The 25,070-nt window shown below is 47.9% G+C and overlaps 3 protein-coding genes across 6 annotated transcripts in view; 1 reads left to right on the top strand and 2 right to left on the bottom strand.

Moving 5' to 3' along the window:
- Window positions 1-23,809, top strand: part of LOC140422249 (uncharacterized) — a 35,118-nt gene extending 11,309 nt beyond the window's left edge. Inside the window, exon 3 of the transcript XR_011947334.1 lies at window positions 20,705-23,809. The gene's annotated coding sequence lies outside the window, so the exon portion shown is untranslated. The remainder of the gene's footprint in view (window positions 1-20,704) is intronic.
- Window positions 1,237-12,248, bottom strand: LOC140422242 (uncharacterized). 3 transcript variants are annotated; one of them, XM_072507260.1, is made up of 3 exons: window positions 11,655-12,248; window positions 6,337-6,496; window positions 1,237-4,021 (listed from the first exon to the last, which is right to left on the bottom strand). In XM_072507260.1, the coding sequence occupies exon 3, from the start codon at window positions 3,669-3,671 to the stop codon at window positions 2,571-2,573; it is 1,101 nt and encodes a 366-aa protein (XP_072363361.1). In that variant the 5' UTR covers window positions 3,672-4,021; window positions 6,337-6,496; window positions 11,655-12,248; the 3' UTR covers window positions 1,237-2,570. The 3 variants fall into 3 exon arrangements, with proteins under 3 accessions (XP_072363361.1, XP_072363359.1, XP_072363360.1); XM_072507258.1 differs by lacking the exon at window positions 11,655-12,248 and adding an exon at window positions 11,349-11,642; XM_072507259.1 differs by lacking the exons at window positions 6,337-6,496; window positions 11,655-12,248 and adding an exon at window positions 11,349-11,642.
- On the bottom strand, window positions 13,578-19,159 carry LOC140422257 (uncharacterized). 2 transcript variants are annotated; one of them, XM_072507301.1, is made up of 2 exons: window positions 19,091-19,159; window positions 13,578-17,091 (listed from the first exon to the last, which is right to left on the bottom strand). In XM_072507301.1, exon 2 carries the CDS (start codon window positions 16,726-16,728, stop codon window positions 15,877-15,879), a length of 852 nt encoding a protein of 283 aa, XP_072363402.1. In that variant the 5' UTR covers window positions 16,729-17,091; window positions 19,091-19,159; the 3' UTR covers window positions 13,578-15,876. The 2 variants fall into 2 exon arrangements, with proteins under 2 accessions (XP_072363402.1, XP_072363403.1); XM_072507302.1 differs by lacking the exon at window positions 19,091-19,159 and adding an exon at window positions 18,200-19,032.
- Window positions 23,810-25,070: the final 1,261 nt, after the last annotated feature.

Raw genomic sequence — 25,070 nt, 5'->3', positions numbered from 1 at the left:
GTCCCCAGAGAGAACAAAAGATGTGAAAGGTCAAACAGCAGAGAAACTAACATCAGAGGATGAACTGTAGATGTGGGGGGAGGGAAAGGGTGTGACGTGAACCCACCACCCACCATTTTAATTGTCATATTAGTGAAGTAATCAGTGGGGGTGTTGCCCTCTATCCTCTCCGGCAGACCCACAATACGGACATATTGCCTAAGTGACCAGTTTGCTAAATTGCTCATCTTAGTCATTTTTGTTAACCTCGATTACTGATGTCAGGCTGGTTTCTATCAGTATGATCCGATTAGTGTGGTCGGAGAGGCTGTTACGATCTGATCAGTATGGTCAGAGAGGCTGTTACAATCCGATCAGTATGGTCGGAGAGGCTGTTACAATCCGATCGGTATGGTCGGAGAGGCTGTTACGATCCGATCGGTATGGTTGGAGAGGCTGTTACGATCCGATCGGTATGGTCGGAGAGGCTGTTACGATCCGATCAGTATGGTCGGAGAAGCTGTTACGATCCGATCAGTGTGGTCGGAGAGACTATTATGATCCGATCAGTGTGGTCGGAGAAGCTGTTACGATCCGATCAGTATGGTCGGAGAAGCTGTTACGATCTGATCAGTGTGGTCGGAGAGGCTGTTCCCAGCTTTTCTCGGTGGCACCACGTGTTTCCAGGATTTTACTCAGATTGCGCAGTTCTTTGGTTCCTCAGCTATCTTGTTTTTTAAAATTCTTAACTTACTCCTTGTTTCGGGCCTCAAACAGGTTTTGGAACACACCGTGGGGCAGCATGGTAGCACAGTGGTTAGCACAATTGCTTCACAGCTCCAGGATCCCAGGTTCGATTCCCGTCTTGGGTCACTGTCTGTGCGGAGTCTGCACGTTCTCCCCGTGTGTCCCACAGTCCAAAGATGTGCAGGTTAGGTGGATTGGCCATGGTAAATTGCCGTTAGTGTCCAAAATTGCCCTTAGTGTTGGATGGGGTTACTGGGTTATGGGGATTAGGTGGAGGTGTGGACCTTGGGTAGGGTGCTCTTTCAAATAGCCGGTGCAGTCTCAATGGGCCGAATGGCCTCCTTCTGCACTGTAAATTCTATGAACTACCCCCAAGTATCCAGGAAGCCTTCCTCTGACCCTCGGATGTCGTACTTAATCTTCTCCAGGTGGAGAAATTCCAAGAGGTCAGCGAGCCAGTCTGCAGCTGTGGGTGGTGCTGCCGATCGCCAGCCGAGCAGGGTTCTCCGGCGTGCGATTAGGGAAGCGAAAGCAAGGGCGTTGGCCCCCTTCCCCATGTGTAACTCTGGCTGCTCCGATACCCCAAAAATTGCCACTATTGGGCATGGCTTCACCCTCACCCCCACAACCTTGGACATTGCCTCGGAGAAGGCTGTCCAGAACCCAGCAAGCTTGGGGCAAGCCCAAAACATGTGGGTGTGGTTGGCCGGGCCCCTCTGGCACCGCTCACATTTGTCCTCCACCTCTGGGAAGAACCTGCTCATTCGGGTTCTGGTCAGGTACGCTCTGTGCACCACTTTGAGCTGCATTAGGCTTAGCCTTGCACAGGAGGAGGTGGAGTTTGCCCTACTCAGTACTTCTTTCCAGAGTCCCCACCCTACCTCTGTCCCCAGTTCGTCCTCCCATTTTTGTCTGGTCTCGTCCAGTGGTGTTCGAGCTCTGTTCAGTGGCTGTCAATTTATTTTCCCACATAGCCCCCCCTTCTCGCTGTTTGTGCCAATCAGATCCTCTAGTAGTGTGCTTTCTGGGGACCTGGGGTACCCGACTGTCCCTTTGCGGAGGAAGTGTTTTATTTGGAGGTGTCTCAATTCCTGTCCTTTTGAGAGTTTCCACTTCCTCGTCAGTTCGTCCAGTGTCGCCAGTCTGCGTCCTACGTAGAAGTCCCAGACCGTCAGTGTGTTACTGTCCCGCCTCCATCTTTTGAAGGTGGTATCTAGCATAGCTGGGGGGAGGGGGGAATCTGTGATTGCCGTAGATGGGGCCATGGGGGCCATTTTAGTTATCCCAAAGTGCTGTGTCGACTGGGTCCACGTTCTCAGCATGGCTGCTACCACTGGGCTTGTTGTGCATCTTGCTGAGGGGGACAGGAGTGCTGCTGTGGCCAGGGCCCAGAGGGTCGTTCCTTTACAGGATGCCTCCTCCATTTGTACCCAATCTGTGTTGGGTTCTTGTACCCATCCCCTCACTCTTTCTGCAGTTCCTGCCCGGTGGTAGTATTGTAGATTTGGTAAAGCCAGGCTCCCTTTGATTTTTCTTCTTTGCAGTGTCGGATTGGGAATTCTCGGGTTCTTACCGCCGACAAATGCCATGATTAGACTATCTACGTTTTGGAAAAAGGCCTTGAGGATGAAGATTGGAATGGATCTCAACAGGAAGAGGAACCTTGGCAGTACGTTCATCTTAATCGTCTGCACTCTCCCCGCCAGGGAGAGTGGGAGTGAGCCCCACCGTTGAAGGTCTTTTCTAACTTCCTCCACCAGGCTGGTCAGGTTCCACTTGTGGATCTGTGTCCAGTTTCTGGCTATCTGGATCCCCAGGTAACGGAATCTGTTCTGAGCCGTTTACTAGTGGACTCGCTGGTGTCTCAGCAGGTGGGATGACCGAGAGAATCTCTGCCCACACACGGTGCAGGTGAACGGCTTCTCGCCAGTGTGAACTCGCTGGTGTCTCCGCAATGTGGATGATGTTTGAAACCTCTTTGTGCAGTGAGAGCAGCTGAACGGTCTCTCCTCAGTGTGAGTGCGCTGGTGTTCCATCAGTACCTGAGAGCTTTTAAACCCATTCCCACAGTCAGAGCATTTAAAGGGTCTCTCATTGGAGTGAGTGACATTGTGGCTCAGCAGATTGGATGAATGAGTGAATCCCTTCCCACACACTGAGCAGGTGAACGGTTTCTCCCCAGTGTGAACTCGCTGGTGTGTCCGCAATGTGGATGATGTTTTAAAGCTCTTTGTGCAGTGAGAGCAGCTGAACGGTCTCTCCTCAGTATGAATGCGCTGGTGGGACATTAGTTCCTGAGAGCTTTTGAACCTATTCCCACAGTCAGAGCATTTAAAGGGTCTCTCAATGGAGTGAGTGACATTGTGGCTCAGCAGGCTGGATGACTGAGTGAATCCCTTCCCACACACAGAGCAGACGAATGGCCTCTCCCCAGTGTGAACTCGCTGGTGTGTCTGCAGGTTGGATAATTGAGTAAATCTCTTCCCACACTGAGAGCAGATGAACGACCTCTCCCCAGAGTGAACTCTCTGGTGTCTCCGCAATGTGGATGATGTTTTAAAGCTCTCTGTGCAGTGAGAGCAGCTGAACGGTCTCTCCTCAGTGTGAATGCGCTGGTGGAACATTAGTTCCTGAGACCTTTTGAACCTATTCCCACAGTCAGAGCATTTAAAAGGTCTCTCATTGGAGTGAGTGACATTGTGTCTCTGCAGGCTGGATGACTGAGTGAATCCCTTTCCACACACAGAGCAGGTGAACGGCTTCTCCCCAGTGTGAAGTCGCTGGTGTGTCTGCAGGTTGGATATTTGAGTGAATCCCTTCCCACACTGAGAGCAGCTGAATGGTCTCTTCCCTGTGTGACTGTGTTGATGAGTTTCCAACTGAGATGGATATTTAAATCCCTTCCCACAGTCTCCACATTTCCACACTTTCTCCATGTTTATCATCTCATTGTATTTCTCCAGTTCGGATATTCAGTTAGAGCCTTGATCACACACAGAACACGTTTACGGTCTCTCCTCACTGTGAATGGTGTGATGTTTTTTCAGGGTGTGAAACTGGTTATAGCTCTTTCCACAGTCAGTGCTCTGGAACACTCTCACTCGTATGTGTGTGTCTTGGTGTTTTTCCAGTCACACTGATGTTGAAAATCTATTGAAGTCGACACAACAAACATTTCTCCTTCTAGATTCAAAGGCTGATGAGATTCAGGTCCCGATGAATCGACTGATTGTCAGACTTGACATGATGTTCGTTTTGAGATTTTTTTTCCTGTAAATCCTCACTTTCTAATATCCTGTAAAAGGGGGTTACAAAAATCATCACAGTCAGTACAGGATAGAAATTCAGAACAGACAATTCTAACAATTCTAGTTCTCTACGGAACATTCTTTCCTCTCTCATTCCCAAAGAGCTGTAAATCTCCATCCTGCACACTCTCCCTCCATTCTCACTCTGCTGTATCAATTCTGCTGTATGCAGAACTGGTTTAGCTCAGTGGGCTAGACAGCTGGTTTGTAATGCAGAACAAGGCCAGCAGCGCAGGTTCAATTCCCATTCCGGCTGAGAATTCTGAATTCTCCCTACCTGAACGGGTGCCAGAATATGGCGACTACGGGCTTTTCACAGTAACTTCATACATGTGACAATAAAAGATTATTATTAATATTCACCCTCCCAATGCTCGTGAAGGTGCTGATTCAGGCTGAGTAACAGATCCACGCTCACTGCTTCCTGTCCTGGATGCAGAGATCTGAAAATCTTCATGCAGGCTGCCAGATATATGTGTACATTACTGGCTTAAAAATGTGTTTAATGTATAGGTTTGTTCCAGTTGGTTGAGAAACATGCATTTGTGACTGATCATGATCTTGATACTTGCTGCCTATAAGGGTAGACAAGCAGAGATGATCAATATTCCAAATGAAATTGGATGGTCGCTGCAGGTTACAGAATGGGACCCACTCGAGACTGACAGAATTGCTCAACAGAGTCGGCATCAACTCGAAATGTCCATTGGACTCCTGATCTTCTGTAATAAATCTAATCGGAAATATATAACGTAGCTACAGTACTATAATAATATTTTATTGTCACAAGTATGAAGTTACTTGTGACAATAAAAGCCCCTGGTTGCCACATTCCGGCGCCTGTTCGGGTAAGCTTGTACGGGAATTGAACCCGCACTGCTGGCCTTGTTCTGCACCACAAACTAGCTGTCTAGCCCACTGAGCTAAACTAGCTCCAGTACTATGCTACAAGACTGGAATAATCAATGTACTTTATTCCAAGGCCACCAATAATGTATCAAATCTGTGCAATGTAACAACACAGATATATCGCTGTCCTCATTGAATCAGAGTTTCACAGCAGAGCAAGAGGCCCTTCAGCCCATCCTGTCTGTACTGGTTATCAGGCACCTATCTATTCTCATCCCATTTTCCAGCACTTGGTCCGTAGCCTTGTGTGCTTTGACCTGTCAAATACTCATCTAAATGCTTCTTCAATGTTGTGAGGTTTCCCGCCTTGACCACAATTCAGGCAGTGAGTTCCATATTCCACCATCCTCTGGTGAAAATGTTTTTCCTCAAATACCCTCTAAACCTCCTGCCACTCATCTTAAATTTATGCCCGCTGTTTATCGACATGTCTACTAAGGGGAAAGGTTTCTTCCAATCTACTCTTGCGATGTCTTTCATAAATTTGTAGATCTCAATCACTTACCCCTCAGCTCTAAGGGGAACAACTCCTAACCAGCCTTTCTTCATAGCTGAAACGTCCAGGCAACATCCTGGTGAATCTTCTCGGCACCCTTTCTAGTCTAATCACATCCTTCCTCTAGTGTAGCGACCAGAACTGCACACAGTACTCCAGCTGTAGCCTAATGAGCATTTTATACGGCTCCATCATAACCACCCTGCTCCTATATTCTATACCTCAGCTGATAAAAAGCAAGTATCCCATACCTCTTATTATCCACCTTATCGCCGTGTCTTTCTGACTTCAGGGATCTATGGACATGCACACCAAGGTCCCTCTGGTCTTCTATGCTTCCTAGGATCCTACCATTCATAGTATATTCCCTTGCCTAGTTAGTCCTCCCAACATGCATTACCTTACACTTTGCAGGATTAAAATCATTTGCCACTGTTCTGACCATCTAACGAGATCATCTATAGCGTCCTGTAATATAAGGCTTTCCTCCTATTTACCACTCCACAATGTTTTGTCATCTGAATACATTCTTGCCTCCTACATTCACATCTACATTATTAATGTACACGACAAACAGCAAAGGGCCCAGCAGCAATCCTATCGGAACACACTGGATATGGGGTTCCAGTCACAAAGACAACCTTCAACCATCACCCTCTGCCTCCTGCCACAAAGCCAATTTGGGATCCAATTTGCCAAAATGCCCTGGATCCTTTGGGCTCCTACCTTCCTGGCAAGTCTCCCATGACAGACTGAAGCCTCACTGAAGTCCATGTAGACCACATCAACTGCACAACCGTCAGCACCTATTCACCGCCTCGAAAACTACAAATCAAATTTGAAAGACACGATCTCCCCCTGACAAAACCTTGCTGACCATCCTTGATTAATCCTTACCTTCCCAAGTGGAGATGAATTCTGGCCCTCAGAATTGTTTTCAATAGTTTCCCCACCACTGAAGTTAGACTCACTGGTCTGTAATTTCATGTTTTTTCCCTACTTCCCTTTGTGAATAATGGCACCACATTATCTGTCCCCCAGTCCTCTGGCACTGCTCCTGTGACCAAAGAAGATTTGAAAATTATTGTCAGAGCCTCTGCAATCTACTCTTTTGCCTCCCACAGCAGCCTGGGAAACATCTCATCTGGGCCTGAGGATTTAAACAAGCCACCAATTGAAGGTCAGAATAAGAAATGGAAAGGGGGAAGAAAAGAAAATGTTTTACTCACAGATATTGGTGGAACTTGGGTGAATTTATACCGGGGTTGGTAAATCCTTTAACGGATTACTGAGCTCTAATATGTATTTACGCTTCCTCTCCCTCATCGGACATATTTCTTCTCCCCCTGTTATTATCCCTGGTGCAGTTGCATAGCTCGTCCCGTCATCACCTCATAGGGTGATAATCCAGTTGTTCGATTTGGGCTCGCTCTTAACTGCATTAGGACAGTAGGCAGCACATCTACCCCTTGCTGCTGTTTCTACTCTTGAGCCTTTGTCAGGGCAGTTTTTAGAGTCCTATTCATCCGCTCTACCATTCCTGAGCTTTGGAGATGGTAAGGGATGTGGAATTTGTGTTTGATCCCCATCCACTCACATATTTTCTTCATTACTGTTCCAGTAAAGTGTGTTCCTTGGTCCGAATCTAGTTGCAAGGGTACCCCCCAGCGAGGAATCACGTCCTTGACTAATATTCGTGCCACGGTTGTGGCCGTGCAGTCTCGGGTTGGGAATGCCTCCACCCATCTGGTAAATTAGTCAATTATTACTGGCAGTATCGTTCTTCTGGCTCAGGGGCTGTGATCCAGTAAAGTCAATTTGGAGATTCTCCCAGGGTCCCTTTGGTCTCGGCTGATGTGCCACCCGGATCTTTATGGAGCGCCCCGGGTTGTACTGCGCACATGGGATGCATCTCTGACAGTGATTAACTAGATCTCTCCCCATTCCTGGCCACCACCATTCCTTAATAATAATATAATAATCACTTATTGTCACAAGTATGCTTCAATGAAGTTACTGTGAAAAGCCCCTAGTCGCCACATTCCGGCGCCTGTTCGGATGACTGGTACGGGAATTGAACCCGCGCTGCTGGCATTGTTCTGCATTACAAGCCAGTTTAGCCCACTGTGCTAAACCAGCCCCTTTCCGATTAAGTGTATCATGGCCTCTCTTCCTGAGTGGTCCATTCCATGGTGTAATTCAAGGAGGGTCTGCCTTATGCAGGCAGGGGCAATTACCCTTCCATCCTTCCTCCAGATCTTTTTCTTCCCTTGATATGTCTTTGTGTAATTGTTCATCACTGATGTCTTCTACCTGGGCATTCATGACGGCAATGTTGTGTTCCAGGGCAATTTGGGCCGCCTTGTCTGCTGCTTTGTTATCTTTTTTTTTGGGTGTCTCTACCTTCTAGTGGGCCTTAACGTTTATCACTGCTACCTGTCTCGATAACCTTGTGACTTCCAATAAGGCTTCTACATGCTGTTGTTGTTTTATCCTATCTCCTCCAGAAGTGACAAAGCCCCTCCTGTCCTATGCCGTTATATAGTTGTGCACGACCCCGAAGGCATACCTATTATCTGTGGATATGTTCACCATCTTCCCCTTGGCCATGATCAGGGCCTGAGTGAAAGCCACCAATTCAGCCACCTGTGCTGACAGTGCTTCTTCCAGCCTTCCCGAGAGGACTGTTACTAATTTGTCATCTCCTACTGCCCATCCGGTTCGTGGGGACCGTTGACATATTTTCTAGATCCATCTACATCCAGGTGAGTTCTGGGGTTTCTCGAGGGTCTTCCACTATCGCTCCACTTACCCCAGGTTCGATTCCGGCTTGGGTCACTGTCTGTGCGGAGTCTGCACATCCTCCCCGTGTGTGCGTGGGTTTCCTCCGGGTGCTCCGGTTTCCTCCCACAGTCCAAAGATGTGCAGGTTAGGTGGATTGGCCATGCTAAATTGCCCTTAGTGTCCAAAATTGCCCTTAGTGTTGGGTGGGGTTACTGGGTTATGGGGATAGGGCGGCGGTGTTGGCCTTGGGTCGGGTGCTCTTTCCAAGAGCCGGTGCAGACTCGACGGGCGAATGGCCTCCTTCTGCACTGTAAATTCTATGATTCAATGATTCCTCACCTGTCTCAGAGTATACATGGGACTCTCCTGTGTATGTGATTCCTTCTGCAGGTTTTTCCCCCGTGTCCTTTATGATGACACTGATCTATCATTAGGAATTAAGATTCCCATTGGGCCTGTCGTAGGTTTGAGACTGACCTGAGTTTACTGTTGTTCAACATTTCTACAATGGTATGCCTGGTGTGTACGATGATATCTCCGTTCATTACTGTAGGTTCGCTGACCCTGACCACCCATGCTGCGCAGTCCAGAGCTGCCACGCAGCGAGCCAAGCCCGCCAGTGCGGGCGGCTGTCTTGTTGAGTAATATGCCACTGGTCTTCGCCTGTCCCCGTGGATTTCGGTCACTACTGCGGCATGGAACTCACCTTCGTTCCTGCAATGTATGTGGATCGGCTTTCTCGGGTCTGGCAGACCGAGGCCGGGGGCTGAAGTCAATGCTTGTTTTAACTTCCCGTGTGCTTCTTCCTGTTCCAGTCCCCAGCCTATGGACTGGGTGCCAGGATTTCCCCCTTTTACCAGTCTTTGGATAGGCTCCGCTATGGCGGCAAAGTCAGGTATAAAATTCTGACTATAATTAAACAGCCCTAAAACCTTACGAACTCCGCGGACAGAGATATCTTCTTGATTGCCGCTCGGCTTCCTGGGGCATGGTTCGAGTTCCCTGGGATATCTGTTGCCCCAGATAAATGACGGTCTTGCGTCCTATCTGAGCCTTTTTGGGGTTTACTTTAAATCCTCCTGTTTCTAATGCCTGTAGGACCTCCGTCAACGCTGCAGCGTATCCTGGTTCGTCCTCTGAGGCGGTCAACAGATCATCCACACACTGCAGAATTGTGCTGCGATACAGGCTTAAATCCACCCTTTCCAGCAGGGAGTTCATAACACGGTGGAATATGGCTGGGCTGTTGTGGAATCCCTGCGGCAGCCTCGTCCATGTGCATTGTTTATCCCCCACGTGAAGGCAAATTTATTCTGGGACTCTGGATCCAATGGTACGGACCTGAATCCATTAGCTATATCCGAAACTGTGAGTATCTTGTGTTCTAGGTTCAAATCGGTCAAAATGGTAGCTGGGCTCGAGACTATGGGGTGTAATTTAGGAGTCACCTTGTTCAATTCTGTGTAATCGATGGTCAGACGGAATGTTTTATCAGGTTTAATTACTGGCCATACTGGTACGTAGTACTCTCGGTCAGCCTAATTATTCCCTTCTCTTCTAAATCCCGAACAACTTCTTGTACTGCCTGTTATGTCTCGGGCTTCATGGGAAATTGCTTTTGTGGTTTTTGTTCAGGTCCTTGGAGGACGATGGGTTCCATAGGGATCTCCCCCATCTCCTGTTTCATTTTGGCCCATACCCCATCCATCAATCTGCACACAGTGCCGAAAGGCCCCGGCTCCTCGTCCCAATCTCCTTTTAGGATGCTTGCACTCCTCACTTTGGCCATGTGGTGGTAATGTTGGTTGAATCGGACCTTAGATCGTCATTTCGTGGCCAGTGAACCTTGGGGTTCGCTGCGTCTATCAGTATATTCAGTTGTTTTAGTCGGTCCATTCCCAGGACTCATCCCTCATTATTAGGGCATACAAAAATCTGGACTGGTCACAGTCGGTCGGCTATGTCTAATATAACTGTTTTGCTCTTATAGACTCGGGTCCTTGAACCCCCCAATCCAATTATATATATATATATTCTTTTGTAAGTGGCAAGGGTTCCGAAACCCTTCAAAACAGCCAGCTTCTCAGCGGAGTGAGGCTTTGGGCGGGATTCTGCGGGAATCGGCGGGGCGGGCAACTCCAGCGCTGAGGAGTGGCGTGAATCACTCCTCCCGCCCAAAGGTGCTGATCAGGGGCTAGGCCCGCGCCGGAGTGGTTTGCGCCGCGCTGGCAAGGGGCTTGGTGCCACGTCAACCGGTGCCGCAGGGCCTCCGCCGGCCGGCGCGTGTTGGCGCATGCGCGGGAGCGCCAGCGTGTGCTGGCGTCATCCCAGCGCATGTGCAGGGGGCGTTCATCTCCCGTCGGCCATCGCGGAGGTCCACAGCGGCCGACGCCATGGCACAGGCCCGCCCGCAGATCGGTCAGCCCCGATCGCGGGCCAGGCCACCGTGGGTGCACCTCCAGGGGCCAGATTCTCCAACCCGGCGGGGGGCGGGCAGAGAATCCCGCCCCTTGTATCTCTGGTTTGTGGCAGTAGCATCCCGCTGAAAGGGTGCACACTTGACTCCTGTTACTTCTTCCCCGTCCCGTTTTGGTGGGGCGGAGCCATTGGGTGGCGGCTTTATCAGTTTTACCAGTTGATGGACCAAGATGATCCCGGCCTTTTCGGTCGTGTCCCGTTTTTGTCCATCCCACCACTTTCTCTGTGCTGTGAGGGACACTGTGGGATCCCATCCTTCTTCACACATTTTCTTCACTAACTCTTTGCCTACATTTCAGGGACCCCGGGGGGCCCCAGTTCGGTGGTCCTCGACCACTCGCTTCCATGACTTGTTAACTAATATCACCACGAATCCGGTCCCGCTCAGGCGACTCGTTCTCGGAGGTCTTCCCACTCGTCCACCTCGAGAGGTGGGGGTCCTGACTTGTAACTATGTTGTTATGATGATTACACCGGACGGGTAACACATGGCACTCTGTGCGTCTCAGATTCCCAACTAACTCTGGCCGTCACGCGGGGCTCAATCGCACCCTTCATTCAGGCTCAGTCTGGGCCCTCGAGCAGCTTCCCATCACAACGCCTTTAATAGCAAGACGGACACATTTTAAATTGTGTCTCTTACTCACTCGGTCTGACTGCCTGATCCGCTGAATATCACTTCGCCGTCCGGCCGCCTCGCCAAATGACTCTAATTTCTGGCTGTCAGAACTTTGACGACTTGCCCAGTTCACTGGCTCGGGCGGCATTCCAGCTTGTTACAGAGCTCTGGGAGAAGAGTCCCAGACCCTGCAGTCTGTGGAAACATCTTCTCGTTCGAGCCAGGGCTTACACTGGTTTAACATACAGTTTCAAAAAGCGGAATTAGTTTATGTACTCATTTACATGGAGCCTATTAACACATTTAGATCACATTTCTCCAATCAATTCCTTACACATTAGGTTACATTGTTCCAATCAGCTCTTCACATTCGTGATTATATGTTAGTCATGGTGTCTGTTAGTGACGCACAAAGAGGGCCTCTTCCTCTTTTGGTTGCTATTTTGAGTTTGGTCACCCGCTCCTGTGGTTGTGGAGCAATGGGTCAGTTACATACACAGGATGCACCTGGTCAGGGGACACTTATTTTCCCCAAAGTTTGTGTTCAGCAGAATTCGGTGTTCGTACAATAGTATCCCGGCGTGCACCGCCAAGTCCAAAAATTCATTCCAATAGTACTATTGTTAGTTAGGGTGAGGGGTATTTTGTTCCGGTTTTAGCGGGCTATTTTGAGTAAGAGAGCCTATTTTGGGGTTTGTAGGAGGAGATGCACCTGATGTGCGACTGCTCAGCACAGCTCCGTCTCCGGAAGTCTACGAAGGCTTTTGTGGATATTGCAGAGTTAGCTTCAACTAACTCTTTGTGGTTGCCGACTTCAACTACGGGTTGCACAGCGGTTAGCACTGCTGCCACACATCTGCAGGGTCCTGGGTTCAATTCCAGCCTCGGATGACTGTGTGGAGTCTGCATGTTCTCCCCGTGTCTGCCTGGGTTTCCTCCCACAGTCCAAAGATGTGCAGTTTCAGTGGTTTGGCTATGCTAAATTGCCCCTTAGTGTCCAAAAGGTTACGTAGGGTCCCCGGTTAGGGTGGAGGTGCGGCCTTAAGTAGGGTGCTCTTTTCAAGGGCCGGTGCAGACTCGATGGGCCGAATGTCTTCCTTCTGCATTGGAGGGATTCTATTCTACAAACTTGAATCCTCTGGTACATAAGCTCCCAGTTACCAGGAACCATCCCTCCCCCCTGGGCTTGTGAGGAGGTGGTTATGTGGATGTTTGAAGAAATTTGCAACCGGTGCAGGGATTTTCCCTTCTTTCCAGCCCCACAGCAATGTCATCCCAGAACCTCCTGGGCTTTCCATGAGGAAATTCAATTCAACTTATTCATTTTAATTCTGCTGTGTTATTAGTCTGTTTTGCCCCTATCTCCCTCCCTCCACCCCCCCCCCCCCCCCCCACCCCCCATTTTGTATCTGCTGACACTTAATTTTCCCTGAAGAGGCCAATAAACGGCTGCCACCTCCGGGCGAACCCTAACATTGATCCTCTCAGGACGAACTTGATTTTCTCAAGCCTGAGGAACCTGGCCATGTCACTAACCCATACCACACCAATAAGATCCATCTCTGGGCTACCGGGGAGGCAGAGGCCAAAACATTAGCCTCTCTCAACCGCTGGGCTCCCGGGTCTTCCGACACACCAAAAACCGCCACCTCTGGACTCGAAACCACCCATACCTTCAATGTCGTGGATATGACTTCGGCAAATCCTTGCCAGAATCCCTAAGCTTCTGACATGCCCAAAACATGTGGACATGATTTGCGGGCCCTCCCACACACCGCCCACACCTATTCTCCATCCCTTCAAAGAACCTGCTCATACAATGCTTCATATCATTGAAGACAAATGGACAATTCCAGTGATGCTGAATGCCACATTAATCAACTGCAAACTCGTCACGGGAACGAGTGCCAATCTCCTCAGCCTCTCCGATTTGAACCACCTGAGAGTTCAACCAACAGTTTTTGTTTGACTGGAACAACTGATTGGCTATGCGCAGAATGCGATTGAAATGCGAGGGGTATGTGACCTAGAAGCATGGGTGCATAATCAAAGTCACATTGTGCAATTCGCCATTGTGGACACAAAGTGAGAGTCCATATTGGGAGTGAAAGTGTGCGAAGCCCTGAACCTCGTTGAGCGACTGTACGTTCCAAACAGCGTGAAGACAAAGGATTATTGTAACTGGCTACGAGATATGATGCCGCAGTCATCCGATGAGGACAGTGATGAAACAGATGATGAGCCAGAAGAGGAAGACTATGAAGGTCTATCAACTTTATTTGCAACTGGTTGATCAACCATTTGGACATGCAGCATTTGTGCAGTAGATTGGAGCAATTGTGCAAACATTTGGCCACCACAGTGTATGGTGAAGGTGAAGGAAGGGATTTAACTGAGCATATGGGAGCATCTCTTTTCCATAGTAACTGTGGTAAAGACCAAAATAAGCCAGAACTTTATTGCAAAATGGATTATATGAATGAGGAAATTGATGCAGATAAACTGTTTTACTGGAAACACAATTTTTGAAAGATTTTTCACCAATGTCTTTGGAATCCCAAAAGCTTTGTTTATTTCCTACTTTGGGCAGCTTGCCATTGAATGACCCAGAACCTGAAGATGACCTAATTGGCATTTGAGCTGCTTCCTTCCAACAATGAGTCTGAAAGTCCCACTGATTGTGAAAGATTCTCTACGGACGTGGGACAGTTAATAAACTTCTCGTGGTCTGAATGTTGCAATAAGATATGGTTGATATAATAATTGATATGGGTAATCTCTACAGATATGAGGAAACAATAATTGTAGTTGGGTTGACAAAAAGGGACTTATTGATGTCACTCAGAACATTGTGTACAACAGGTTTCTGCTGGATGCGTAGCCAGAGTGGCTCCTTCAACAATGAACCTGTTGATTCAATCTGTTCTCTGATGGATGTCCATTGGACGCCATCTTGGAAATATTGGGGCCAAAGAATCACATTAAAAATAAAATGTTTATCTTAATTAAAAAAACAAAAAACTTTGTTTGCAACTAGTGACAAAGTGATCACGGGTGGCATACAATGTGTGCAGGATAACGGCGAGACTGACAGTTCTAAGCTGGACTGTACAGAGGCTGACAATGAGAGTGCAACACTGAACAAATAAGTCGAGAGCACACCTATTGTGAACAGCCAACAAAAAAATGCAGACATCTTGGAGAAGTTGACTCCAGATGAGAAGCACAAAGAGGTCAAAGATACGTCAGATAATCTAAAGGGAACTGATCGTAAAAAGATTAAAGATTGTGGGAGAATCTAGAAATTGGAGTCACTTTAAAAGTAAGAACTTGCACATTTAAGGCAGAGGAGAAATTTTTCTCTCAGAGGGTCGTGAATCTTTGGAACTCTCTTCCTCAAAGGGCAGTGGAAGCAGAGTCTGTGAATATTTTGAAGACGGAGTTGAATAGATTCTTGATAAGCAAGGGGGTGAAAGGTTATCGGGGGGAATGTGGAGTTGAGGTTACAATCAGATCAGCCGGGAACCTATTGAATGGTGGAGCAGGCTCGAGGGGCCGAATGGCCTACTCCTGCTCCTAATTTGTATGTTATTACATCCTTTCTAATAGATTGTAGCATTTTCCCTCCTACTGATGTCAGGCTAATGGGTGTGTGGTTCCCCGTTTTCTCTCTCCCTCCTTAAATATTGGGGTTACATTTACCACCTTCCAATCTGCAGGAACCATTCCAGAATCTATAGAATTTTGAAAGATGACCACCAATGTATCCACTATCTCTACAGCCACCTCTTTCAGCACTCTGGGATGTAGAGCAGCAGCTTTTGGAGATTTATTAACTTTCAACCACATAAATTTCTCCAGTACTACTTTTTCACAAATACTAATCTCTTTCAGTTCCTCGTGCTCACTAGTCCGTTGGTTCTCTCGTGTTCTGGGGACAAATTCTGTATCTTCCTCCATGAAGACAGACACACATTGTTTAGTTTCTCTGCCATTTCCTTATTCCCCATTATAAACTCTCCTGTCTCTGTCTGGAATGGACCCACATTGGTCTTTGCTAATCTTTTCCTTTTCACATACGTATCGGAGCTTTTCCAGTTGGTTTTTATGTTTATCGTCAGTTTGCTCTAATATTCTATTTTCTCTTTATCAGTTTCTTGGTCCTTTGCTGAATTCTAAAACAAGTTCTCAATCCTCAGGCGTACAGCTATTTTGGCCACTTTATGAGTCTCTTCTTTGATCAAATGGAATCTTTAACATTTCTTGTTAGACACGGTTGCATCACTTTTCCTGTTGGATTTTTGCTCCTTAAAGGAATCTATGTTTGTTGTTTTTGTGTGAAATAAGAGTCGTCAAGTCCCAGGGGACCAGAGGCTGCTTTCCCCTTTGAGAAAGTGAGCTGACTGGTGGTGATAGAATCTGAGGGTCACCACACCTCAGGCGAGGGGCAGTGTTGAAAAGGTGGGGCCTTCATGGATAACCTCAGCCGGTACGGGAGCTGAACCCATGATGTTGAAGTCGCTGTACACCACACACCAGCCATCCAGCCAACTGAGTTAACTCTCCCCGGTGTGAACTTGCTGGTGTCTCCGCAGGCTGGATAATGTAGTGAATCCCTTCCCACATCGAGAGCAGGTGAACGGCCTCTCCCCAGTGTGAACTCGTTGGTGTGTCTGCAGGCTAGATAACTCAGTGAATTTGTTTCCACACTGAGAGCAGGTGAACGGCCTCTCCCCAGTGTGAACTCGCTGGTGTCTCTGCAGGCTGGATAATTGACTGAATCCCTTCCCACATTGAGAGCAGGTGAACGGCTTCTCCCCAGTGTGAACTCGCTGGTGTGTCTGCAGGCTGGATAATTGACTGAATCCCTTCCCACACTGAGAGCAGGTGAACGGCTTCTCCCCAGTGTGAACCCGCTGGTGTGTCTGTAGGTGGGATAACTGAGTGAATTCCTTCTCACATTGAGAGCAGGTGAATGGCCTCACCCCAGAGTGAACTAGCTTGTGTGCATTCAGATAGGATGAATGAGTGAATCCCTTCCCACACTGAGAGCAGCTAAACGGCCTCTCCCTTGTGTGAACCCGGTGGTGTGTCCGCAGGGTGGATGAATCACTGAATCTCTTCTCACACTGAGAGCAGCTGAATGGCCTCTCCCCAGTGTGAATGCGCTGGTGTGACCGCAGGCCGGATGGATCACTGAAATCCTTCCCACACTGAGAGCAGGTGAATGGCCTCTCCCCAGTGTGAACACGCTGGTGTGTATTTAGGTGGGATAACTGAGTGAATCCCTTCTCACATACAGAGCAGGTGAACGGCCTCTCCCCAGTGTGAATACGTCGATGAATCTCCAGTTGAGATGGGGCACTGAATCCCTTCCCACAATCCCCACATATCCACGGTTTCTCCATGTTTTGTGTCTCCTCGAATCTCTGCAGGTCAGAAAATCAGTTGCAGCCTCGTCCACACACAGAACACGTGTGCGGTCTTTCCCCGCTGTGAATGGTGCAATGTTTTTTCAGGCTGTGTAACTGGTTAATGCTCTTTCCACAGTCAGTACTCTGGAACCCTCTCACTCGGATGTGTGTGTCTCGGTGCTTTTCCAGTCACAATTATGTTTAAAATCTTTTGATGCTGACAGGTTGGGCAAACATTTTTCCTTCCCCTTCTCGATTCAAAGGCCGATGATATTCAGGTCCCAAGGAATCTGGTGACTGTCAGATCGAGAGGTTATGTTTGAGATTTCTGTCTGTAATTCCTCCTCTTTTCATATCCTGTAAAAGGAGTTTACAGAAGACATCACTGTCAGTACAGGGTAGAAATTCAGAACAGAGATTTCTAGTTTCTAGAGAACATTTTTTTCTCTCACGTTTCCCAATACCTAGTCTCTAATACCTATTTTGCCATACCTAGGGAGTGGACTCAGAGGGTGGAGTGCCGGAGCAGTAAGTACAAAACACTTACCTCGGGAATTCAAGGCCTAGTCTCCAGGGAGAGGATTTGAAGAGGCGGAGCATCAGAGTAGTAAATATAAAGACCTTTCCTAGTTTCCAGGGTGAGAACTGAGAGGTCTGGATTTTTGGAGCTGAGTAAAAAACCTTTCCCTGGGGATTCGTGGTCTGCTCGTGGAGCGGACTTAGAACATACAACATACAGTGCAGAAGGACACCATTCGGCCCATCGGGTCTGCACCAACCCTCTTAAGCCCTCACTTCCACCCTATCCCTGTAACCCAATAACTCCTCCTAACCTTTTTGGTCACTAAGGGCAATTTATCATGGCCAATCCACCTAACCTGCACGTTTTTGGACTGTGGAAGGAAACCGGAGCACCCGGAGGAAACCCACGCACACACGAGGAGAACGTGCAGACTCTGCACAGACAGTGACCCAGCAGGGAATCGAACCTGGGACCCTGGCTCTGTGAAACAACAGTGCTATCCATGGGATGGCCGGCAATCTCGAAAGTCCGTTGCAGCTCGCATTTTACAAGCCGGTCTCAACCGTTGGGCGTTCCTCTCGCAATCGGAAATGCCGCGAACGAGTGCCGCGATCCTCCCAAAACCTGCCCACTACCCACCCGCGGGTTGCGACACTGAGTTTGTAAACCCCTTGAGTGTTGGCGGCGTGAGTACAAAGACCTTACCTCAGAGATTCGCAGCCTAACTCTCCAGGAGTGCACCCGGAGGGACGGAGTATCGGAGCTGTGAATATAAAAACCTTACCTCGGGAATTCACGGCCTAGTCTCCAGGGGGCGGACTCGGAGGGACTGAGTACTAGAGCTGTGAGTGTAAAAACCTTACCTCAGGGATTTGCGGCCCAGTCTCCAGGGAGTGGACTCGGAGAGGCAGAGTATCGGAACTGTGAGTATAATAACATTACCTTGGGGATTCGCAGCCTGGTCTCCTGGTAGTGTACCCGGACATGTGAAGTTTCGGAGCTGTGAGCATGAATTTGCACTGGTTGGAGATTTTAAATCTGGGGCATAGTCTAAAAATTAGGGCTAAACTGTTCAGGAGCGATATTTGGAACAACATTTTCACACAAAGGATGGTAGAGGTTCGGATTTCTTTTCCACAAACAGCATTTGATGTTGGATCAGTTGTTAATTTTAAATGAGATCTATAGATTTTTGTTGAACAAAGATTTGATGGGATATGGACCAACGGCAGGTATATGGAGTTAGGCACATTCTCCCCAAGTCTGCATGGGTCGAACACCCACAACCCAAAGATGTGCAGGATAGGTGAATTGGCCACGCTAAATTGTCCCTTATTGCAAAAAAAATTATTGGATACTCTGAATTTATAGAAAACAAGGAAAGAAAAAGGTATAATGGAGTTAGGTCACAGATCAGCCATGATCTCCTTGAATGGTGGGGCATGTGCAAGGGACTGAATGGCCTACTCCTGTTCCTATAAGACCATAAGAGAACCATAAATAATATATCTAATCTGTAGCATATAACACTAGGCATATCTCTGTCCTACATTAGTTAGATGTCCACTTAAATGTCAGCCATCGCCTGGGGAAACCAGCCCTTTAATTGTGAACATTGGGAAGGAGACCATCCTTTTAGCCAGACAAATAAATGTGTCAAGCTGAGGGAGCAAAGGATGTCAATGTCTTTAAGAGAGAGACCTGGGCCAAGCTTTGCAGAGTCTGCACCCTCCCTGGATTCACTTCCTTTCCCTTCAGTTGCTGCAAGTGACCAATTGAAGGTGAGAATGAGAAAAGAAATGGAAAGGGGAGAAAATAAAGTGTTTTACTCACAGATGATGGAGACAGGAGGAGGTTTTAGTTTGTGTGAATATTCAGTCACACAAAGCCCGCGCTCTGATTGGCTGGAGCAACAGAGTCCTTCCGGTCCTGCACCTCTTCCCATTAGTCACCAAATCAGCAGGAAGGTCAGGGGGTGGGCTCTCCTCCGCACATGCGCATCTTCCCCTCTCTCTTGGACATGCGCAGTCCCGGGTCTGGGGGAGATCACCGAGTGGCTTCTCGCTCTGGCCGGAGCCGTCAGCCGGTTGCCTGGAAACCTTGTCTGGAGGAGGTTCTGTTGTCGGGTTTTTCTCCCTCAACCGACAGTAAATTAATATCAGAGAAATGTCCAGTGTTGTTAAATGGTGCAGATTAGATATATTATTGATGGTTATGTAATGAAGTACATTTATTATAATTTATAGCTGTGTAATATTGTGCTGTAGCTACGTTATATATTTCCAGTCATCTCCTCCCTCAGAGGGTTGTTCGTCTCTGGAATTCTCTTCCACAGGGACCAGTGGAGTCTGGGGGTCACTGAATATATTCACCACTGAGTTGGACAGATTTCTGATTGACCAGGGAGTCGAGGGTTATGGGGAACAGGCAGGAAAATGGAGAGAAAGCTGAGATGAGGAGGGATTTCCTCACTCGAGGATGAAACTTTGGAATTCTCTCCCCTAGAGACCGTGGAGCCTCAGTCATCAAGTGTTTTCAAAATGAGGAGGTGCCGGCGTTGGACTGGGGTGAGCACAGTAAGAGGGCAGCACGGTAGCATTGTGGATAGCACAATTGCTTCACAGCTCCAGGGTCCCAAGTTCGATTCCAGCTTGGGTCACTGTCTGTGCGGAGTCTGCACATCCTTCCCGTGTATGCGTGGGTTTCCTCCGGGTGCTCCGGTTTCCTCCCACAGTCCAAAGATGTGCGGGTTAGGTGGACTGGCCATGCTAAATTGCCCTTCGTGTCCAAAATTGCCCTTAGTGTTGGGTGGGGTTACTGGGTTATGGGGATACGGTGTAGGTGTTGACCATGGGTAGGGTGCTCTTTCCAAGAGCCGGTGCAGACTCGATGGGCCGGTTTGTTTCGAATCACTAGCTTTCGGAGCAGTGCTCCTTCCTCAGGTGAATCATCTGCGGAAGGAGCTGTGCTCTGAAAGCTAGTGTTTGAAACAAACCTGTTGGACCTTAACCTGGTGTTGTAAGTATTTTCAAGACAGAGATTGATAGGTTTCTTGATATTGAAGATATCAAGGCATATGGGGGAATAGTGTGGGAAAATAGTGCTGAGGTAGATCGGTCAATTAGCTCATTAAATGGTTCAGCAGATTTGATGGGCTGAATGGCTGACTGCAGCCCCGATTTGTTATGATCTCTGTGCCCAGGACAGGAAGCAGTGAGCATGGATCTGTTAATCAACCTGAATCAGCACCTTCAGGAAAATTGGGAAGGTGAATATTAGATACAGCAGTGTGAGAACAGAGTGAGAATAGAGGGGGAATGTGCGGGATGGAGATTTACAGCTTTGGGAAATAAGAGACAGAAGAATTTTCCATAAAAAACTCAAATTGTCTGTTCTGAATGTCTATCCTGTACTGACAGTGATGTCTTTTGTAAATTGTTTTTGCAGGATATTTGGCAAGGAGGAATTAGACACAGAAAACTCAAATATCAAGTCTTGATCTGACAGAGTCACTCGATTTAGCAGGCCCTGAATATCATTGGCTTTGAATCTCAAAGGAGAAATGTTTGCCTGAACTGCCAGCTGAAAAGATTTTAAATATCAGTGTGACTGAAATAGCACCAAGGAACACGCAGCCGAGTGAGCGTGTTCCAGAGTACTGACTGTGGAAAGAGCTTTGAACAGTTACACAGCCTGAAAAAACATCGCACCATTTACACCGGAGAGAGACCATACATTTGTTCCGTGTGTGGATGAGCTTTCAACTGATCGTTAAACCCAGAGAGACACGAGACCCAAAACATGGAGAAACCGTGGACCTGTGGGGACTGTCGGAAGGGATTCAGAACCCCATCAGAGCTGGAAGCACATCGACGCAGTCACACTGGGGAGAGGCCATTCACCTGCTCTCAGTGTGGGAAGGAATTCACTCGGTTATCCAGCCTGCGGACACACCAGCGGGTTCACACTGGGGAGAGGCCATTCACCTGCTATCAGTGTGAGAAGGAATTCACTCGGTTATCCAGCCTACGGACACACCAGCGGGTTCACACTGGGGAAAATCCATTCACCTGCGCTCAGTGTGAGAAGGGATTTACTCAGTTATCCCATCTGCAGACACACCAGCGAGTTCACACTGGGGAGAGGCCGTTTACCTGCTCTGTCTGTGGGAAGGGATTCACTCAGTTACCCCATCTGCAGACACACCAGCGAGTTCACACAGGGGAGAGGCCATTCACCTGCTCTGTGTGTGGAAAGGGATTCACTCAGTCATCCCACCTGCTGACCCACAAAGTAACTCACACCAATGAGAGACCCTTTAAATGCTCTGACTGCGGGAGAGATTTCCAAAGCTCTCATGTACTGATAATCCACCAGCGCATTCACACTGAGGAGAGACCGTTCAGCTGCTCTCACTGCACAAAGATGTTTCAAACATCATCCGCACTGTGGCAACATCAGCAAATTCACATTGGAGAAAGGCCATTCAACTGCTCTGACTGTGGGAAGGGATTCACTCGGTTATCCACCCTGCTGACACACCAGCGGGTTCACACTGTGAAGAGACCGTTCCCTGATCCATGTGTGGGAAGAGATTCACTTGGACATCCAGTCTGATGAAATATAATGTCACTCACACCAATGAGAGACCCTTTAAATGCTCTGACTGTCGGAGAGGGTTCAGGAGTGCTGGAGTTCTGATGATCCACCAAAGCATTCACACTGAGGAGAGACCATTCCGCTGCTCTCACTGCACAGAGGTTTAAAACATCGGCCAATCTGCATTTACACCAGCGACTTCACAAGTGATGACAAGAGTTGGATGCTGCTGTTATTGCTGCTGTTAATCACATCCAGGACTGAACCATGTTCATTCTGACACTTGGTGAAATGGGAGGGTCGGAGGTTTCTTTCTACTGGACTGGTCGGTCTCACGACTTTGCTTTCAGTGGGCTGATGCTCTTTGAGCCTGGGAGAGCACATTTCCACTGAAATGATCCACAGAAGCTGATGAAGGACATATATTTTATCCCGGACAGTAAATAGTATTTACCCCCCACTACAGTTAAATAAATACAGAATTAACCGGAAAAACACAGCAGACCTGGCAGCATCTGTGGAGAGAGAACAGAGTTAACATTCCACGTCCAATGTAACTCTACTTCAGAACTAAAGAGGGGGAGAAATGTGATGGGTCTGATACTGTTGAGAAAGGGGAAGGGTCAGGTAGAACAAAAGAGAAAGTCAGGGATTGGTTAGAGGGCGGGTGAGATTAAAAGACTAAAATGTCCTGGAACAAAAGGCAAAGGTAGAGGCAATGGATTGGATTGGATTTGTTTATTGTCACATGTACCAAGGTGCAGTGAAAAGTATTGTTCTGCAGACAGCTCAGACAGATCATTCAGTACATGGTTGTAGTAAAGAAAAAAAACATTGGTCCAGAGTAAGTGTTAATGGCAGAATAAAGGACAGCTCTGTCTGGAAGCAAAAAAAACCCCATGAAAACAAGATGTAGACTGACACTCAGCAAAAAAAAAAAAAATCAAAATTGAGGAGAGAGTTCAGGGTGTGAAGTTGTTGAACTCAATGTTGAGTCCAGAAGGCTGTAAAGTGCCTCATGGGAAGATGAGGGGCTGTTCGTCCAGCTTGTGTTGGGCTTCTCCGGAACATTGCAGCAGGCCGAGGACAGAAATGTGAGCCTGAGAGCAAGGTGGTGAATTCTAATGGCACCAAGCGGAAGGTCAGGGTCATGCTTGTGGACTGAGCGGAGGTGTTCCACAAAGAGGGCAGGGAACAGGCTACAGATGAATTAAAGAGTTTGGGTCCAGAACATTGTGAACATCCTTTTACTCTGGTTGTCTTTGATCCTCAAGTCATTTTCTGTATTTTTAACCATGTTCTGTTTCATTAATAAACTTTTGTCAGAAATGTTAATAATTGGGGAAAACTAAGATTTGGAAAATGAAATGGGGATAAAATAAAACGGGGAGTTGATAATGGCAACTATCTGAAGAGGTTTTGAGATGCAAATTTGCACATCAGTGAGAAAAGCAAGTGTTTACCCATGTGACTAGAGGATAACAATGGGGTTTAGAAGAGGTAACTTCAAAGTGGAGAGATAAGGAAAGTGATATGTATATGCTAAAAGCTGACTCCACAGGGTGGATAACATCAAAGGGAAAGAATGATATATCAATAACATAATGCTTGTGACAAGGACAGAGGCAAACAAACCATCACAGCCACACCCAGCTGCAGAAAATGTCTCCCGAAGAGAAGTAGCAGATTTTGCCTTTGCTGAAACTGAGTACGGTTTCCCCAAACTTGGCAAATAACCAGCACATGGTAACTATCTGCTGGATTTGGCTCAGAGTTATATAATGGATGTTGGTTGGGAACAAGGAGGCATCTCAGAGTTCAGGAGACATAGGTAGTTGGGAACCAAGTGGTAACTGCCTGTAACACAGTGTGTGTATAGCCATCAGTGTACTTAACTGTTGTAGTGTATTATTGTCTTCCTGTTTTTTATTTTAAATAAATGTTCTTTATTAATGGTTCACACAACGACTGGAATATTCCACCCTGGTTCACATTTTTCTCACAATATACCAAATTAAAAATATACGCTGTGAAGAACCAGTGTTCCAAGTTACTCTTCTGGATTTTGGGATACCCTCATATTAACATCAGGTGGATTCTTAACAAATTGGGGGCTTGCCTGGGATTTTGGAAAGCATAATCCCTTGGGTGTAAAGGAATTTGTGAGTTGTAAATATAACAAGAGTGGGGAAAGTTTGGAACAAAGTAAGCAATACATGGTTTAAACTAAGGTGACTGCAGCATGATTCTTCCTGTGGCTAAGGCTTTCCTTAAGGCGGAGATGTAACTCTGCATGATCACTTCTGGTGACAGCCATGAGCTGACCGGTCGCACGCAAGGTGACTCTGGTGTGAAATCCTTGAATATGACCTTTTGACCCCATCAATTGGGCACCAAAATTATTCACGACCCCACTCCCACCCCTCACACACACCGCCTAACCCCCGTAAACCGCATCAACGAGAAATAGAAAAGACAGCCAACCACCCAGCGGAAAAGCCAGCAAGGACAAGGGGAGGATACCGCAGCTTCAGAGCAAAGGGGGGGGGGGGGGGTACCGCAGCTTCAGAGCCGGCAGCCACACGAGGTGGCACGGAACCGAGAAGGACCAACTCCACAGAGTTCTCAGCGCAGTCCCAAGCTGATGGACAAACTTATCGGCTTCATCACCTCCAAGCCCCATAGCCACAGGGAGGAGCTGCAGACCTCTTGGCAGCCGTCGAGATAGCAGTGGAGGCGGCAACGGCCCCCATGAGGGAGGCTATGTCCAAAATGGAGCGGCGGCTTGAGGCCCAAAGATCGATGGCGAGAGCCCTCGAGAAGGCTGCCATGAAGCAAGGGAATGGGATCGTGGTAAGATTAATCAGGGCCCAGAAGGGCTTAGAAAAAATAGATGACCGGGAGAACAGGTCTCAATGCCAAAACCTAAGAATTGTGGGGTACCAGAAGGTATGGAGGGGCGGAACCCCACGGATTATATATCGGCAAAGCTCGGGAAACCGGTTGGTGAGGAGGGCTTCGCCAAACACCCGAAGGTGGACCACACCCACAGGTCGCTTCAGCAGTGGCCCAGAGTCAGGAGACCTCCGCAGCCGATAATTGTAAAGTTCCACAAGTATCAGGACAAAGAATGGATCCTGAGGTGGGCGAAATGTGCGAGAGGGTGAAGTGGGAAGGACATTTCATCTGCTTGTATCAAGACATTGGGGCAGAC

The sequence above is a fragment of the Scyliorhinus torazame genome, chromosome 5, assembly GCF_047496885.1.
Source record: "Scyliorhinus torazame isolate Kashiwa2021f chromosome 5, sScyTor2.1, whole genome shotgun sequence".
NCBI lineage: Eukaryota > Metazoa > Chordata > Chondrichthyes > Carcharhiniformes > Scyliorhinidae > Scyliorhinus > Scyliorhinus torazame.
The sequence above is the reverse complement of the archived record's forward strand: the minus strand, read 5'-3'. Positions and strand labels throughout refer to the sequence as shown.

What these genes read in the sequence shown, in the direction of transcription:
- LOC140422257 (XM_072507301.1), bottom strand. Translation starts at nt 16,728, where the DNA reads ATGGAGAAACCGTGGATATGTGGGGATTGTGGGAAGGGATTCAGTGCC.
- LOC140422242 (XM_072507260.1), bottom strand. Translation starts at nt 3,671, where the DNA reads ATGATAAACATGGAGAAAGTGTGGAAATGTGGAGACTGTGGGAAGGGA.